Genomic DNA, 16302 nt, shown 5'->3' on the forward strand with positions numbered 1-16302 from the left:
ATTTCCAATGTACTGCCCCAGTGACATTGAAGGAGCAATGATACAGTTTCAAGTCAGGATGGCTTTCAGGGGAACTTGATGGGGAGTGTGTTCCCATGCAGCAGCTGTCACTGTTTTTCTTGATGGCAGAGATTTGGGAGGTGCTGTCAAAAAGTCAAGCGTGTGATCGGGAAGGATTCACATGAAGGATTGTGGAACTTTGTTGTTTGAATAGATGATTGGTGATGGGTTTGTTGAAACTTTGAAGACCAACAACATTTTGCTCATCAGCTCTTGAGGGGTAGAAAGCAAAGGCATGCAAATGAGTTTCAGGTGGAGATCAGCATGGTCTAGTTCATTATCAGAGTTGGATGGCTGAATGTTTAACTTCTATCTTTGTGGTATCGTTTGATCCTGTCATCATCCAGGTCTGCCCCTATCCTATTCTCTCTGTTTTGCTTTGCTCAGTAAAAAGGGAACAATCTCAAGTGGTCAGGACAGCCCTATCACCGAGCTGGTGTCGGATTCAGATAATGGCCAGGATTATATTGAATCTCTAGAAGACAAGGAAGCAACCCGTGCGTTCAAAGGGGAAGAGTTCCAGGTAATGTTGCTGAAAAGAAAAATATGTCACTGAAGCTTTTTTGTTTGCAAATGCAAGAAGGCCAAATTTCAAATGATCACAACAATATATACTGCAGGAGAAAAAGGTATTGGCTGACAATTTGGCAACAGAATGTTCCGACTGTGAAAGCAACAGGGAATGATGGGCTCCCCAAGCTAATTCAAAAAAAGATGCAAGGCTTGAACATTTTCCTTTTTGTTTGCAGAAAGTAAGACTTATAAATGTATCTCACTTCTAGCCAGTGAAAGTGAGCCACAGTTACAAGGCTCGACTGATTAGCTTGAACTGGCTTGTTAATATAGCTATTAGCACACTCAAGACTGATCAGCTATTACTGCTCAATCCTGGAATCGGATCTAATAATAGATATTTTGCTTTCAGGTAAGGTTTAGATTTGTTTGGACTGAATTCCTTTCATATGTCCTCCTTCATAAAGTCAGGCCAGGCCACTACCCAACTGTGAGCAATGGGATTGCAGTTTACTGCGCCCTCTCACTAGTCAGAAAGCACAGGCTTTGTTCCTCATCCATTGTACCTTGATCAGCTTTCAGGAGTGAACTGATATCAAGCTGCACATTAATTTAGATCATTAGTGACATACAATTCACGCTTGGATTCAAAATTCCTCTTTCCATTACAATAATGGTGCTAACCTTTTAAAAATAAATAAGCTAAATAAACCCACATGAGAGAATGTGACGATTCTGAGTGGTTTGAATTGTTTTCATGGCAAGAACAAGTTTCCTCTCAGAGTTTTGGTGCCCAGTGATGTAGTCTAATAAAAACAGATCATCCCACTTAATGACTTGCTTCTTTCTCCAGGCAGTCTGGGAAAACCTGATTGATGACTTAACAGAAAAAAATGTCAAAACATTTGGTGAGTCAGGAAGTAATATTTGTTGCACTTGCCCTTGTCTGTAATTCCTTTTTTCCTGTTTGCTAACTCATGCTGTCTCTCTCAATTTTCCCATTTCTTTCCTCACATGATTTTCCACCTTCATCTCTTCATATCTCATGTTGTTGCTGCGCAAAACTATGATAAGAAAACTTCCCAGTTGTCTTGCTGGGTTTTAACTGTTCCCTCTATCACTGCCACAACTCTCAAACCTTACTGCGCACAGTCCCTCTGTTCAAATTGCCTGGTGAACCCATTCAGCTTGAAACTGGATGGGATGCTTGGCAGAAGCAGAGAGGGCTCCAGGTTGATGTCAAATGAGCGAAACTACTTTCCTTCTCAACTATAGCCCCCGCCCCGATAGCTGAGGGCAGCACTTATTGGAAGTGTGGATCCATTGCTGACACTCTCTTGTCTTGGAGTCAGAAAGTTTTACTCACTCCAGAGACTTGGAGATAATCCAGGCTTGCTCTTGCAATGCAACACTGTCGGAAATGCTGCCCTTTCGACATGTTGCAGCTGTACAGGACATTAGTTAGACTACTTTTGGAATATTGTCTGCAATTCTGGTCTCCTTCGTATTTGAAAGATATTGTGAAACCTGAAAGGGTTCAGAAAAGATTTACAAGGATGTTGCCAGGGTTGGAGGGTTTGAGCTGTAGGGAGAGGCTGAACAGGCTGGGGTTGTTTTCCCTGGAGCGTCAGAGTTTGAGGAGTAATCTTGCAGAGGTTTATAAAATCATGAGGGGCATGGATAGGATAAATAGACAAAATATTTTCCCTGGGATGGGGGAGTTCAGAACTAGAGGGCATAGGTTTAGGATGAGAGGGGAAAGATATAAAAGAGACCTAAGGGGCAACTTTTTCACGCAAAGGGTGGTGCGTGTATGGAATGAGCTGCCAGAGGAAGTGATGGAGGCTGATACAATTACTGCATTTAAAAGGCATTTGGATGGGTATATGAATAGGAAGGATTTAGGGGGTATGGGCCAAGTGCTGGTAAATGGAACTAGATTAGTTTAGAATATCTGGTCAGCATGAATGAGTTGTTTCCGTGCTGTACATCTCTATAAAATGTTAGACTGAAGCCCCCACCTGCCTTTTTAAGGTGGGTATAAATATTCTGTTGAACTTTTTTTTATCCTAGAGCTATCCTCAGTGTCCTGGCTGATATTTATAGGTATCCCTCACTATCCAAACATAGAGCGCTCCTACGAAACCTTTCATAAGCTGCAATAGCGTGAAGCGCGGAAGCATTAATTTGTATGTGAAAATTTTTTGCCTTTTTCGTAAAATGAAAATCCTCTTTGGACTTCTTTTGGTTAGCAAAAACAGGTACTAATGTAGGTCTTTTGTAAAAGCAAAGTGGCGTGAAAATGAACTTTTTGTAAAGTGGATTAGTGGTGCTGGAAGAGTACAGCAGTTCAGGCAGCATCCAACGAGCAGCGAAATCGACGTTTCGGGCAAAAGCCCTTCATCAGGAATATGAAGGGCTTTTGCCCGAAATGTTGATTTCGCTGCTCGTTGGATGCTGCCTGAACTGCTGTGCTCTTCCAGCATCACTAATCCAGTATTTGGTTTTCAGCATCTGCAGTCATTGTTTTTACCTTTTTGAAAAGTGGGGTTACCTATTTCCTTTAACCACCGATTATCCAGTTCTCATTTTGCTCATGGTGGGAGCTTGCTTGTCTGCAGCACATCAACTGCAGTGGTTTCAGAAGGCAGCTCACCACCACCTTTGCAAGGACAGTTAAGAATGAGAAATAAATGCTGACCCAGCCTGTGACACTCACGTCCAGTGAGTGAATAAAACTAAATCGAGCAAAAAACATGTAGAAATACAGGAGAGAAACCAGAATACAGGCCAAGATCTGTCTGAATTGTCCTCAGTGCCCTTGTTACTTCAGAGGGAGCCACTTCATTGCTTCTTATTTTTCAGCCTCTCACCTTCCAGGGCGGCCCCCAATAATTTTGAGCTCCTCAAAACGTGTGTTACTTGCACCCAGGCTCACATCATGTCCCATTCACCTGTCGCTCCTGGATTTGGTGGCTTCTTATCTCCAAATGCGTTGATTTAAAATTCCTGTCCTCATTCAACTCTCTCCATTACCATGCCCCTCTCCAACCCTGTAAATTTGTCCAGCCCCATACCCTATCCTGTACGTCCCCGTCCCCCTCCCTCACCTCCATTAGAACTCAAACTCCTCCGATTCTCTTGCACGATCGCTGTCTCCATTGCTCCATCATTAATGGTGCTTCCTCCAGCTGCTGAAACTCTGCCATTTCCTCCTTTTATCCTCTCTTGCCCCTCCCTGTCCTTCAACTCCGATCTCTTCAACCCAAGCCAGTGATCACTTAAATATTTACTTGTTTAGGTGGTTGTCAGTCTTGTTTCTCTTTCTCTGTGATTACATCTTGGGACATTCCTTGGATATAGAGGTGCTGTTTGAATGCACACTTTTGTTGCCATACATTTGCCCTTGATTCTGTGTATCTTGTTCTAGATGAACTTCTTGAAAAGGAGTCTGAGCGAAGTATTCCAAGCAAGAGGCCAGCCCCCAAAGCTGAAAAGACACAGCCGGTAAAAATATGTATTAGCATCGTGACCCTACCTTTTCCATCGTCATTGCAAAACCGGGAAAGTGTAGTCAGGTGTAATCAGCCGAGGCCAGAGCAAAATGCTGAGGCTGCTAGAAAGCTGAAGTGAGAATCTAAAAGGCTGGATGTGCTCAGCAAGTCCAACAGCATCTGCTAATGGAGGGAGAGTTATTGACCCTTCATCCTAAGGCAGGACACTTCATGGGGTCAATTCTCCTGCTCTTCTGAAGCTCCTTGACCTGTTGTGCTTTTCCCAGCTCCACATTTTATCCAACAGCATCTGCAGTCCTTGCTACCTCCATGGGCATAGATAAGGTGAATAGCAAGGGTCTTTTCCTTAGGGTGGGGGAGCATATTTTTAAGGCGAGAGGACAAAGATTTAAAAATGAGGGGCAACTTTTTACATAGGCAGTTGTGTAATGTGGGTACAGTTACAATTACAATTACAACATTTCAAAGATTTAAAAGACATTTAGATAAGTAATGAATAGGAAAGATTTAGAAGGATTTGGGCGAGGGACTAGTTTAGTTTGGAAACATGGTTGGCAAAGATTAATTGGACCAAAGGGTCTGTTTCCTTGCTGTATGACTCTGATGCTGGGGAATAGACGAATGACTCTCTCAGAGTGAGAGTGTCTGCTCATCCTAGTGTTAAATTGATTGAGTCCAAGAACATTCTCTCCAGACTGCACTTCCCTCGATGTGCCCTGAGGATTCCAAAACGCACCAGTACCATGGAGCCATTCTGCTGAGATCCCACTGCTCTTCATTGTACAGCAAGCCCCGTAGGGAACAGATTGACATTCCTTTGAGGAATGGGGGTGGGCAGGGTCAATAAGCCATTCCTGCTGCCTGTATGTATGTCAGCCTGACATCAGGTTCACAAAGCTAATGGTCCAATTCAGCTTGCGGCGTCTGAGAGGACACCATACACAGGTATTTGTTTTTATCAGACAAATTCAGAATATCACTTTTGAGTTAAATTGCTAGAAAAATGCCACAAATTCAAACTAGACAATTCTTTTTATGGATTTTGGAGAATGGATTGAGGAAACAGCCTTAGAATAATTTTAATAATCTGCAGGAGCGGGGAGATTTCAGGATTTTTGTAGCTGAACAAATTCCCTCCCTTCACCTCGACCATTATTCTCTGGCCTCTTGCTGTGCGATCTTTGTGTCAAATCATTAGCTGTGCACTTTTATGTTCTTTTTAGGGTGAAGAACTTCCTCCAGATCCTAATTGCCACCCGTAAGTAGTGAAACCTGCCAAATGTACAAGTAAATTATTGCTGACCTGTTCCATGCCCCCATCTCATCTCCCCGCTGCCCTCATCTCCCCTTCCTCACTCCTCCACCACCCCCCCCCCCCCCCCCCCCCCCCACCCCTTGCCCCAGCAGACAGCCAGTTCCCAGCCTCTGTGACTGAGTTGTGTTACCTTGTCATTGGGATGGTAGGGGGTAGGTGATGGGGAGGGCGAGGGAAGTGAAGCAATTTCTGCCAATGGTTCAGAAAATCCCCATAGGAGCCTTGGGCACTGCATTCCTAATATGGCTTGACATTTGATAAGCTCCAAGGGGTAGGTAACTCTGTCAGCCTCTGTGATCCTGGGCTTAAGGTCATGCAGGAAGCTGCTGTGTGTAAACTGCTGGTGCATCACAGTTCACTCAGAGTCTCAGTTGTAGTTGGGAACGATGGATGGTTGTGGCTCTGACTTGCACTCCATATCCTGGCTGCCTAGGAATCTCTCCCACTCTTCCTGCCCGGCGGTGTGTGGCAAAGGGCGTTGCAGATCAGTACTTGACCAGTTTGTTTGCGTTTCACTCGCACCTTTGAGTGGCCAGGAGTGGGACTTGAACCCAGAGCACCGGGCTCAGGGACACTACCTATTGCGCCACAAAACCACCACGATCGCTTCCCACAAGCCTGACTGGGTACAGGGTGAAGTCTGATTACTTGACTGAAGTGGCAATTAAAAACAGGAGGTGGGTTCAATCAAGGGCATGGTTAGACGTGTGTGCAGGGTTTTGGGGCGGGGGGGAGGGGGGCTGTGCGTGTGGCATGTAAAACGCAGAGACTTACACAAGGGATTGATGCTCATTCAAAGAGCTGGTGCAAACACGATGGGCCAAATAGCCTCATCCTGTGCCATGACAATTCCTATTCCACTGAGGAAATTGGTGCCGAAAAATCAAGTGAAGGAGAACAAAGTCACGAAAAATAAAATGAAGGCGTTTTGTTCCAGTTAGTTGCCAGAGCTTCACATATCTCTCTACTTTAGACATGTGGAGAAAGATGGATCGAAGAGGATGTCTCCCACAGAAGCTAAACCTGCAGGTAAATGAATTAAAGGTTTCCATTCACCCCTCAGTTTATACTTATATTCAACTACAACTTCTAACTAGCAAACTGAAAACCGACGCTACTTCTCTTCTACCTGCTTTCCATAGCGATTAAATTAAGCTCAGATTCCCCTTTTTTTTTTGGAATATTCTTTCTGTACATCTACTCCATTACTTACTTTCTGCAAATCCTTTTAAAGTTAAAATTGGGAATGTGCTTGATCTGATTTTCTTGTCACACTTCCCTTTGATCGGAGGAGTTGATATCTTCATTATCGTTTAAATTGGGAGAAAGTGAGGACCGCAGATGCTCGAGTACCAGAGTTGAAAAATGTGGTGCTGGAAAAGCACAGCAGGTCAGGCAGCATCTGAGGATCAGGAGAATCGATGTTTCAGGCATAAGCCCTTCTTCAGGAATGAGGCTGGTGTGCTAAGTGGGCTGAGATAAAAGGTAGGGGAGAGGGAATTTGGGGAGGGGTGCTGGAAATACGATAGGTGGAAGGAGGTGAGGGTGAGGGTGATAGGCCAGAGAGGGGGTGGGGGTGGAGAGGTCAGGAAGAAGATTGCAGGTCAAGAGGCCGGTGCTGAATCCGAGGGTTGGGACTGAGATAAGGTGGGGGGGAGGAGAAATGAGGAAGCTGGAGAAATCTACATTCATCCCTTGTGGTTGGAGGGTTCCTAGGCGGAAGATGAGGCGCCCTTCCTCCAGGCGTCATGTGGCCATGGTCTGGCGATGGAGGAGGCCAAGGACCTGCATGTCCTTGGCGGAGTGGGAGGGGGAGTTAAAGTGTTCAGCCACGGGGTGGTTGGGTTGGTTGGTGCGGGTGTCCCAGAGGGGTTCTCTGAAACGTTCTGCAAGTAGGCGGCCTGTCTCCCCAATGTATAGGAGACCACATCGGGTGCACCCTCCCACTGCGTCTCATCTTCCGCCTAGGAACCCTCCAACCACAAGGGATGAATGCAGATTTCTCCAGCTTCCTCTTTTCCCCTCCCTCACCTTATCTCAGCCCAACCCTCGGATTCAGCACCGCCCTCTTGACCTGCAATCTTCTTCCCAACCTCTCCGCCCCCCCACCCCCTCTCCGGCCTATCACCCTCACCTCCTTCCACCTATCGCATTCCCAACGTCCCTCCCCCAAATTCCCTCTCCCCTACCTTTTATCTCAGCCCGCTTGGCACACCAGCCTCATTCCTGAAGAAGGGCTTATGCCCGAAATGTCGATTCTCCTGCTCCTCGGATGCTGCCTGGCCTGTTATGTTTTTCCAGCACCACATTTTTCAATTATAATTTAAATTGTTTACCTTGTACCAAAGAAACACAAATAGTTGCTAATCCCTTGGAGTGAGCCGATAAAACACACTGAATAGTTCAAATCTGTTTTCTGCCCTGTGAACCAGAGCCAATGGACCTTGGGCTACTTCAGAGGATCAACAGAAGAATCATAGAATCCCCACAATATGGAAACAGGCCAATCGGCTCATTGGGTCCACACTTACCCCCTGGAGAGCATCTCATCCAATCCCTGTAACCCTGCATTTCCCATGGCTAACCTACCTAGTCTTGCACATCCCTGGACATTATGGGCAATTTAACATGGCCAGTCCAACTAACCTTCACATCTTTGGACTGTGGGAGAAAACCAGAGCACCCGGAGGAAACCCACTCAGACACGGGAGAATGTGTGAATTCCATACAGACAGACACCTGAAGGTAGAATTGAACCCGGGTCCCTGGCACTATGAGGCAGCAGTGCTAACCACTGAGCCACTGTGTTGCCAGTTGGTGACAATTCAGCCCATCGTGACTGTATTTGGTCTTTGAAAGAACCATTCAATCAGTTCCATTTCTCTGCTGCTCCCTATAATCCTGCAATTTTTATTTCTCTTTCTGAGTGCATGATGCTTTTGAAAGTTACTCTTGAATCTACTTCACCCACCCTTTCACACAGTGTATTCTAAAACTTCATTACTAATTGCAAAAAAAACCCCAAAATTCTCACCACCCCTTGGAGTCACTATCATAAATCTATGTTCTTGGCTTGCGAGCACTGCTGTTGAAGTAAGTCATTTCTCCTTGATGACTTTATTCAACCCTAATAATGTTGAACTTAAAATTGGCTTTAAACATATGATTGCCCTTTTTAAAACATGACAGTTTGTCAGGAAGCTACGCGATCTGAATTGTTCTATCAGATACGGAGTCGCAGGATTAGGGCGACACAGTGACTCCGTGATTAGTACTGCTGCCTCACAGTGCTGGACACTGGATCGATTCCACCCATGGGTGACTATTTGTGTGGAGTTTGCACATTCTCCCCGAGTCTGTGTGCGTTACCTCCATTATCTGTGTGCTGGTTTCCTCCCACTTTCTTAAGATGTGCAAACTAACTGGATTGCTATGCTAAAAATTGCCTCAAATATCCAGGAATGTGCAGATGGGGGTGGGTTAGCCATGGTATGAACCCCATGTGGGATTACGGGAATAGGGTGGATGGGATACTCTTCGGAGGGTCAGTGCAGACTCAATGGGCAGAATGGCCTCTTTCTGCACTGGGGGATTCTACGATTTCTCTGAATATGTGTTTGCAGCATCAGCCTTGTTTCAATCTCCTCTTTGACCTTCTCCAGATAAGATTGTATTTGACCCTTCCAAGTGTCGCCTGTGGAGGGCGGTATTCTCGGAGCAGGAGCTGATCACCCAGGGCATTGAGGACGTCTCGTTTTTGCTGTACCGCTTGAAATTAAAGAAGTTTCTCTCTGAGACTGACCAGGAAGAGGTGGAGAAGCAGAGCAACGCCCCCTCAAAGCTTGACACCCTCCTTCGGGTCGCCTTACAGAAGAACTCAAACCTGGAGATACGCAAGTTCACCTCTGTACTGGTCGCAATCGACGGTCTCAAACCAGAGCTCTCCAAATGGGTCCAAAATCTGGAAGAAATGGGTATGTGGGTAGTTCTGTCTCTTTTATGAGATAATTAACTTTGTCACAAAAAATGGATTAGAATGCAGCATACCAAATTTGGGAAATGTATCGAAAAGTATTTTGACAATAGAGTACCCTACCAGCATCAGTGTGGTATACCATGTTAGTCCAGTGCTGGTAAACAATGGATTTGTCTCTCAGCCTGTGCTAGGTAACTCACAGGGGCAGATTTAACTGGTTAATATGCAAAATGAAAAATGCCAAGCCTGACCATTTGGATGTGAGCGTAAGAGGTACAGTTCGTAAGTTTGCTGATGACACCAAAATTGGAGGTGTAGTAGACTGCGCAGAAGGTTACCTCAGAGTACAACAGGATCTTGGTCAGATGGGCGAATGGGCTGAGAAGTGGCAGATGGAGTTTAATTCAGATAAATGTGAGGTGCTGTATTTTGGGAAAGCAAATCTTCGCAGGACTTATACACTTAATGGTAAGGTCCTAGGGTGTGTTGCTGAACAGAGACCGTGGAGTGCAGGTTCATAGCTCCTTGAAAGTGGAGTCACAGGTAGATAGGATAGTGAAGAAGACGTTTGGTATGCTTTCCTTTATTGGTCAGAGTATTGAGTACAGGAGTTGGGAGGTCATGTTGTGGCTGTATAGGACATCGGTTCAGCCACTGTTGGAATATTGCGTGCAATTCTAGTCTCCTTCCCATTGGAAAGATGTTGTGAAGCTTGAAAGGGTTCAGAAAAGATTTACAAGGATGTTGCCAGGGTTGGAGGATTTGAGCTAGAGGGAGAGGTTGAATAGGCTGGGGCAGGTTTCCCTGGAGCGTCGTAGGCTGAAGGGTGACCTGATAGAAGTTTTAAATCATGAGGGGCAAGGATAGGATAAATAAACAAAGTCTTTTCCCTGGGGTGGGTGAGTCCAGAACTAGAGGGCAAGATACAAAAGAGGGTGAGAGGGGAAAGATACAAAAGAGACCTAAGGGGCAACTTTTTCACACAGAGGGTGGTATGTCTATGGAATGAGCTGCCAGCAGAGGTACAATTGCAACATTTAAAAGGCATCTGGATGGGTATATGAATAGGAGGGGTTTGGAGGGATATGGGCCAGGTGCTGGCAGGTGGGACTAGATTTGCGTTGGGATATCTGGTCAGCATGGACGAGTTGGACCAAAGGGTCTGTTTCCATGCTGTACATCTCTATGACCCAGTGCCAGTGGGCTCTGCTGTGTTGCCAGGGTGGATGAGAGAGAGCCTAGCCCCAATTCTGCCTCCACAAAAATCTAGGCTGGCACTCCAGTGCAGCGCTGAGGGCGTATTGCCCTGTCTGAGGAGGCACCTTTCGGATGAGATCTTAAATCAACGTTTAGCCTGCCTGCTGTGATGGATGTAAAATGGAAGTTAGTTTTTGAAGGGAGTTCACCGTGACATTCTGGCCAAAATCCATCCCTCGGTCGACATCACAAAACCAGCTTACCTGGTTAGCCTCCTGGTCCTCTTTATGAGAGCCTGCTGAATGTGAATTGGTTTCCATGTTTCCACATGACAACAGAGACTAGACTTCAATACAACAAACCTTTTATTAACCATCACCAATGGGACCAAGCCAATAGGTCAAATATTCTGGATGATCACGAGGTAGTTATAACCCTATGAGCCCTGATCAAACAAAACTTTGAGACATCAACATCTCTCAAAAAATCAATGTAAAAATATCAACACACACCTCCTAAAATCAATATGAAAACACACAATACGTAGTAGAAATGTAATGCAAGGGGTATACACGTCACTGTGATGTTTTATTACTGCATAAATACTCACCATGTTTGAGGCATTTAATTTTTGCAGTATTATCTAGAATGCCGGTTCCACCCAAGTTTGCTGTAATTCTTCTGCTGTAAAGCACTTTGGGACAGCTAGTGTCATGAAAGGTGCTATATAAATGCAAGGGTCTCTCAGGCACCTTTGGCTGATGGAACTGGGGAGCAGAGGAGGTTTATAATAGGGACAGAATACAAGTCCTCACACTTCTGCCAACCATCACTGTTGCTCTCTGGTTTTAAGGGAGGTGGGCATGGGGCCGTCAGCCGAAGGGTATCTAAACACAGTGACACATTTCAGCCCTGAAGTGACTGTAATCTGACGAGTAAGACAAGAGATTGTAAGTTTTAAAGACTCCCCTGGGGGTTTGGAAGGAGCAAGATTATTCCATTGGGACTCGACAGGAAATCCTTCCTTGCCCCTCCCCATTCTTGCGGTTTTTTTTGTCGTCCAGTGTCTTCTCTGCCCAATTGGCCTTCGCGTTGAGGATCATTTGCTCAGCCCCCACTGCTTAGTTGCTTTGGGGGTAAGCGCCAGTTATGTTGGAGAGTAAAATGGCCCACACTCCAAGCCCATCTCTCTCTTGCTCGCTCTGTGCCCCTTCCAGTCAGCAACCATCCAGGATTAGCGTGGAGTGTCCAGGAATGGGAGGTCAAACTCCAGGACCCAACGAGAGAAACCGTGGTGGGAGAGAAAAAGGCAATGTTGACGTTTTCTTTACTTTCAACTGATTTTTAAAAACAAAATCAAAATCTGGGAAAGATGAAACTCTGTTTGGCAGAGTATCAAAGTTCCTCCAATTGGGTGATGACTGTTCTCAGTTGGTGTAGGCACGGGGATGGATGAGTTCACTGACTAACAGTTGGAGTGTAGGGTTGGTACTTTTGAGTCTTTACGGTCATGAATCTGGAATTATATATTGAAAGAAACAAGTGTAAGTAAAGATGACCATGAAATTATCATTGATCATTGTAAAAAACCATCCGGTCAGTAATATCCTTTAGTCAGGAAATCTGTTGTCCTTACACTGGCTGACCTACATGCAACTCCAAACCCTCAGCTACAGGCATCTCTTAATTGCCTTTTGAAATGGCCAAGCAAGCCACTCATTCAAGGGCAGTGAGTGATGGGCAACAATAGAGGGAGGCGATGGACTAGTGGTATTATTGCTTCACTGCTAATCCAGAGACTCTGGTCTTATCTTGGGGACCCAGGTTCGAATCCCACCACGGCAGATGGTGGAATTTGAATTCAACAAATAAAGAGTCTCATGATGACCATGATTCCATTGTCGATTGTTGGAAAAACCCATCTGGTTCACTAATGTCCTTCAGGGAAGGAAACTGGCATTCTTACCTAGTCTTGTCTACATGTGACTCCAGTCCCATAGCAATGTGGTTGACTCTTAACAGCCCCCTAGGCAATTAGGAATGGGCAATAAATGCTGGCCTGGCAGTAACATCCTCATCCTACGATTGAATTAAAAAAAGCCACAAGTGCTGGTGTAGTCACTGACTAGTACATTCTAAGAAGAGGTTTTAAAAATAAATTCTAAGGATTCATTTTGATTCCAGTTGGCAAAATCAGAATTGTCCATCTCTTCCCCCAGTATCCCAATGGCGTTCTTAACCCTGTGTCCAGAAGTGCTTTAATTCTGAAGTTACATGTCAGAGATAAAAGGTATTTCATTCCTCACCCTGATGTGCACAAGATGAAAGCAACCAAAAGCCTCAGGAGCTGCTTCTTCGGGTGGGAGAGCCTGTAGCACTCCCACCTTTGCCTTCAATTAAACTCTCCAAATCTGACTCTCTCACAATGAGAACATTCTGGCCTGTTCCGAGTGAGCGTTACAGGGATGGAGCTGTGTCTGAGTGAGAATCAACGCTTTCAGGAGAGGATGGATGAAGAAAATCTCATGATATTTTAAAAAAAGTACTTAGATGAGCACCTGAGGTGCCACACCATTTAAGACTAATGTTAGAAAGTGGTTCTCGTGTGGGTAGCAGTGTAAGCAGTACGGACTCAATGGGCCAAAGGGCCTCTTTTGTACTGTAGGATTCTATGAATCTAAAAGTTACAGAGCTATAAGTCAGGCCTTAGAATGACACAAGGAGAAATGTTAACTCGGCTGTAATGTTATCAAATTAGGCAGAGTTCCAGGGTTTAACACAATAACTGTTCATTCTAAATGCTAATTGCTATTGACTTTGTTTTCATTTAAAGGGAACAGCTGTGCTGACAGTTTCCTGTACCTGTACTTGGAAGTCTTGGCAGAACCATTGAGTGGCCTCCCTTTAAGAGATCTTATTTACAGTCTGCAGACTCGAAATATTCTGACTGATGTGGAGAATGATCTGTTAATGAAGACTGCACCCATGCACAGGGGCCAGCGGCTGTTGGAAGTCATAGTCTACATGAAGTCAGCAGCGGAGAAAGCCGAGTTTGTCTTCCTGTTAGAAGAAGAGCGAGGGTCTTTCCCAACACTAAAAAAATATTTGGATGAGTTCCAGCAGGAGTTTGAAAAGCTGCGTAAGTAGCAGAGTGAGAATCCGACGGTGAGCTTAGAGCGTTGAATGAGGTCATTCAAGATGTCGAACTGGCCCTCTGCAAGACTGACTCCCGAGTGCCATTCCCTCTTCACACTGTAAATATTTCCTTTTAGTAGCCATAGAGATGTACAACATGGAAACAGACCCTGCGGTCCAAGCCGACCAGATATCCCAAATTAATCTAGTCCCATTTGCTAGCATTTGGCCCATATCCCTGTAAACAAATTTCTGTTAACGAAACATGCGTCCTAGCAGAATGACCCGTATATCTACATCTTTCTTGAAAGTCTTTTAATGCTCTGGCCTCAATTGTTTCCTGTGGCAGAGAATTCCACAGGCTCACCACTATCTGGGTGAAGAAGTACCTCCTCATCTCTGTCTGAAAAACACAGAGTTCTTGTTCTTAGGCTGTGACCCCTGATTCAGGACTCTCCAATTGGCGAGAACATCCTTCCAGTATCTACGCTCCCTCATCCCGTTAGACTACTCATTCTTTTAAACTCCAGTGAGTATAGTCCGAACTCACCCAGAATCTCTTCATATGTCAATCCTGTCTTTGTTTTTGTTTTTATTCATTCATGCGCCGGCTAGTCCAGCATTTACTGCCCATCGCTATCTGCCCAGCGGTTGGCTAAGAGTCAAAACACACTACAGTGAGTCTGAAGTCACATGTAGGCCAGACCAGGTAAGGATGGCAGTTTCCTTCCCTAAAGGGCATTAGTGAACCCAGATGGGGGTCATGGTCATCACTCGCCTCTTAATTCCAGTTTTTTAAAAATTTGATTTCAAGTTTCACTATCTGCCATGGCAAGATTTGAACCCACAGAACATTACCTGGGTCTCTGGATTAACAGTCCAATGATAATACCACTAGGCCACTGCCTCCCTCTGCCATCCCACGGATCAGTTATCTTTACACTCCCTCAATAGCCAGGACACAATTCCTCCAATAAGGAGACCAAAACAATACTCTAGGCCTGTACAGTCGCAGCAAGACATCCCTGTTCCTGTACTCCAGTTCTTTCGATAACACTTTCAAAGAGCCAGCATGTGTATGATGGAATGAGTGGCCTCTTTCAGTATGCAACCTTAGCTACAGTTCAGCTGCATTTGTGTGCCAGGTCAGTAACACTGTTCTCCTTCTCTCCTGCTTGCTCTAGGTGACGGCTACATTCCTCGTTTTAAAAGGTACATGCCAATTAAACGGCACCGAAGGCGCGAGGATTTGCCAGCTGACGAGCGGAACTCGTACTGTAATTTCTTCCGCCTGATGTACCTGGTGATCCTAGAGGGGACGCGGATAGCCCAGAAGGTTTTTGCTGAGCGGTTGCCTGTTAACGACCTGCAGGCGGAAATGAAGAAATTGAAGAAGCCGGAACTGCACCGCCACTTCCGGGAATTCCAGACCACCTTCCTGTCCCACTCCGACTGGAGTTTGCTGTACCCGCAGAAGTCGTCTCCACTGGAGTTTCAGAAGTACGACGTCACGCTAATCGTCTTCCTAATGATGCACATCAAGTCTTTCCCACAGCCGCGGAAAGGCTGGAAAGTGGAGCCCACGTCCGACGACACCTCGAAGTCCGGCTGCCTTCTGCGCCTGCTGTACCTGCGGAGGCGCCTGGTCACTCGGGACGGCTACATGGGCGTGCCAGAGGCGGAGTTTCTCTCCATGTGGAGCGAGGCCAAACAGTCCTTGTGCCGGCTTGGCAAAGACCGCGAGGAGATCGAGGACATTATGTTCACCCCCGGCTACTTACTGTGGAGGGACCACGAGCAGATTGCTGAACTCATGGGCAGACAGTGCTCCGACATGATTGGCCAGTACATGGCTGCTATGAGGAATCACTTACGTAAGGACCAGCTCCTTTTGGCTTTCTGTGCTCCTCGGTTTGTCTAGGGGGTGCGGAGGGAGGAGTTTGTGCTTGTATCGATACTTCTGACAGTGCAGAACTAAGCAAGGTGTGGAGGCAAGAGGAAGGTTCCCACTGGCTACAAAATTGTGAATCCTGTATAAGACATAGGAGCAGAAGTCGGCCATTCAGCCCATTGAGTCCCCTGCACCATTCAGTGGGATCATGGCTGATCTGATCTGATAATAGTCACAGGGCTATACATCAAGGAAACAGATTCTTCAGTCCATGCAGACCAGGTTTCTCAAACTAAACTAGCCCCGTTTGGCTCATATCCCTCCACGCCCCTCCAATTCATGTATTTGTCCATGAAATGTATCTTAAACGTCGTAATCACCTACATCTACCACTTCCTCTGTCAGTTCATTCCACAAGCAAAACCTTATTAATAGATAAAATGAATGGAATTTTGATGTGTGTTATTTATTTTGTATGCCCCGTTTTTTAAAAAGCAGAAAAACCTTTAAATGCTCAGAAATGTCAGTCTAAAAAAACGAAAAAGAATGAAAACAAATCACTTCTAAACCTGGAAGAAATGTTTGGAGCTTTGGCTGAAAGAGGACATAAAAGTGCAAGTGTTGCACCACTGCATGGAAACTTGCCACAGGACAGCACGGGATAGGTGGGAGAGTTTGAGGAATGGGCCCAGGCTTTTGA

The 16302-nt window shown here is 45.6% G+C and overlaps 1 protein-coding gene across 5 annotated transcripts in view; it reads left to right on the forward strand.

Annotated features, from left to right (window-relative positions):
• Positions 1-16302, forward strand: part of LOC140494170 (E3 ubiquitin-protein ligase DZIP3-like) — a 119444-nt gene that overhangs the window by 58869 nt on the left and 44273 nt on the right. For all 5 annotated transcript variants that reach the window (XM_072593272.1, XM_072593271.1, XM_072593270.1 and 2 more), the window contains 8 exons: positions 448-583; positions 1427-1481; positions 4004-4080; positions 5312-5346; positions 6377-6432; positions 9066-9377; positions 13410-13715; positions 14896-15585. In XM_072593272.1, the coding sequence (XP_072449373.1) occupies positions 448-583; positions 1427-1481; positions 4004-4080; positions 5312-5346; positions 6377-6432; positions 9066-9377; positions 13410-13715; positions 14896-15585 (1667 nt within the window). The remainder of the gene's footprint in view (positions 1-447; positions 584-1426; positions 1482-4003; positions 4081-5311; positions 5347-6376; positions 6433-9065; positions 9378-13409; positions 13716-14895; positions 15586-16302) is intronic.

This window comes from Chiloscyllium punctatum, chromosome 23, assembly GCF_047496795.1.
Source record: "Chiloscyllium punctatum isolate Juve2018m chromosome 23, sChiPun1.3, whole genome shotgun sequence".
Lineage (NCBI taxonomy): Eukaryota > Metazoa > Chordata > Chondrichthyes > Orectolobiformes > Hemiscylliidae > Chiloscyllium > Chiloscyllium punctatum.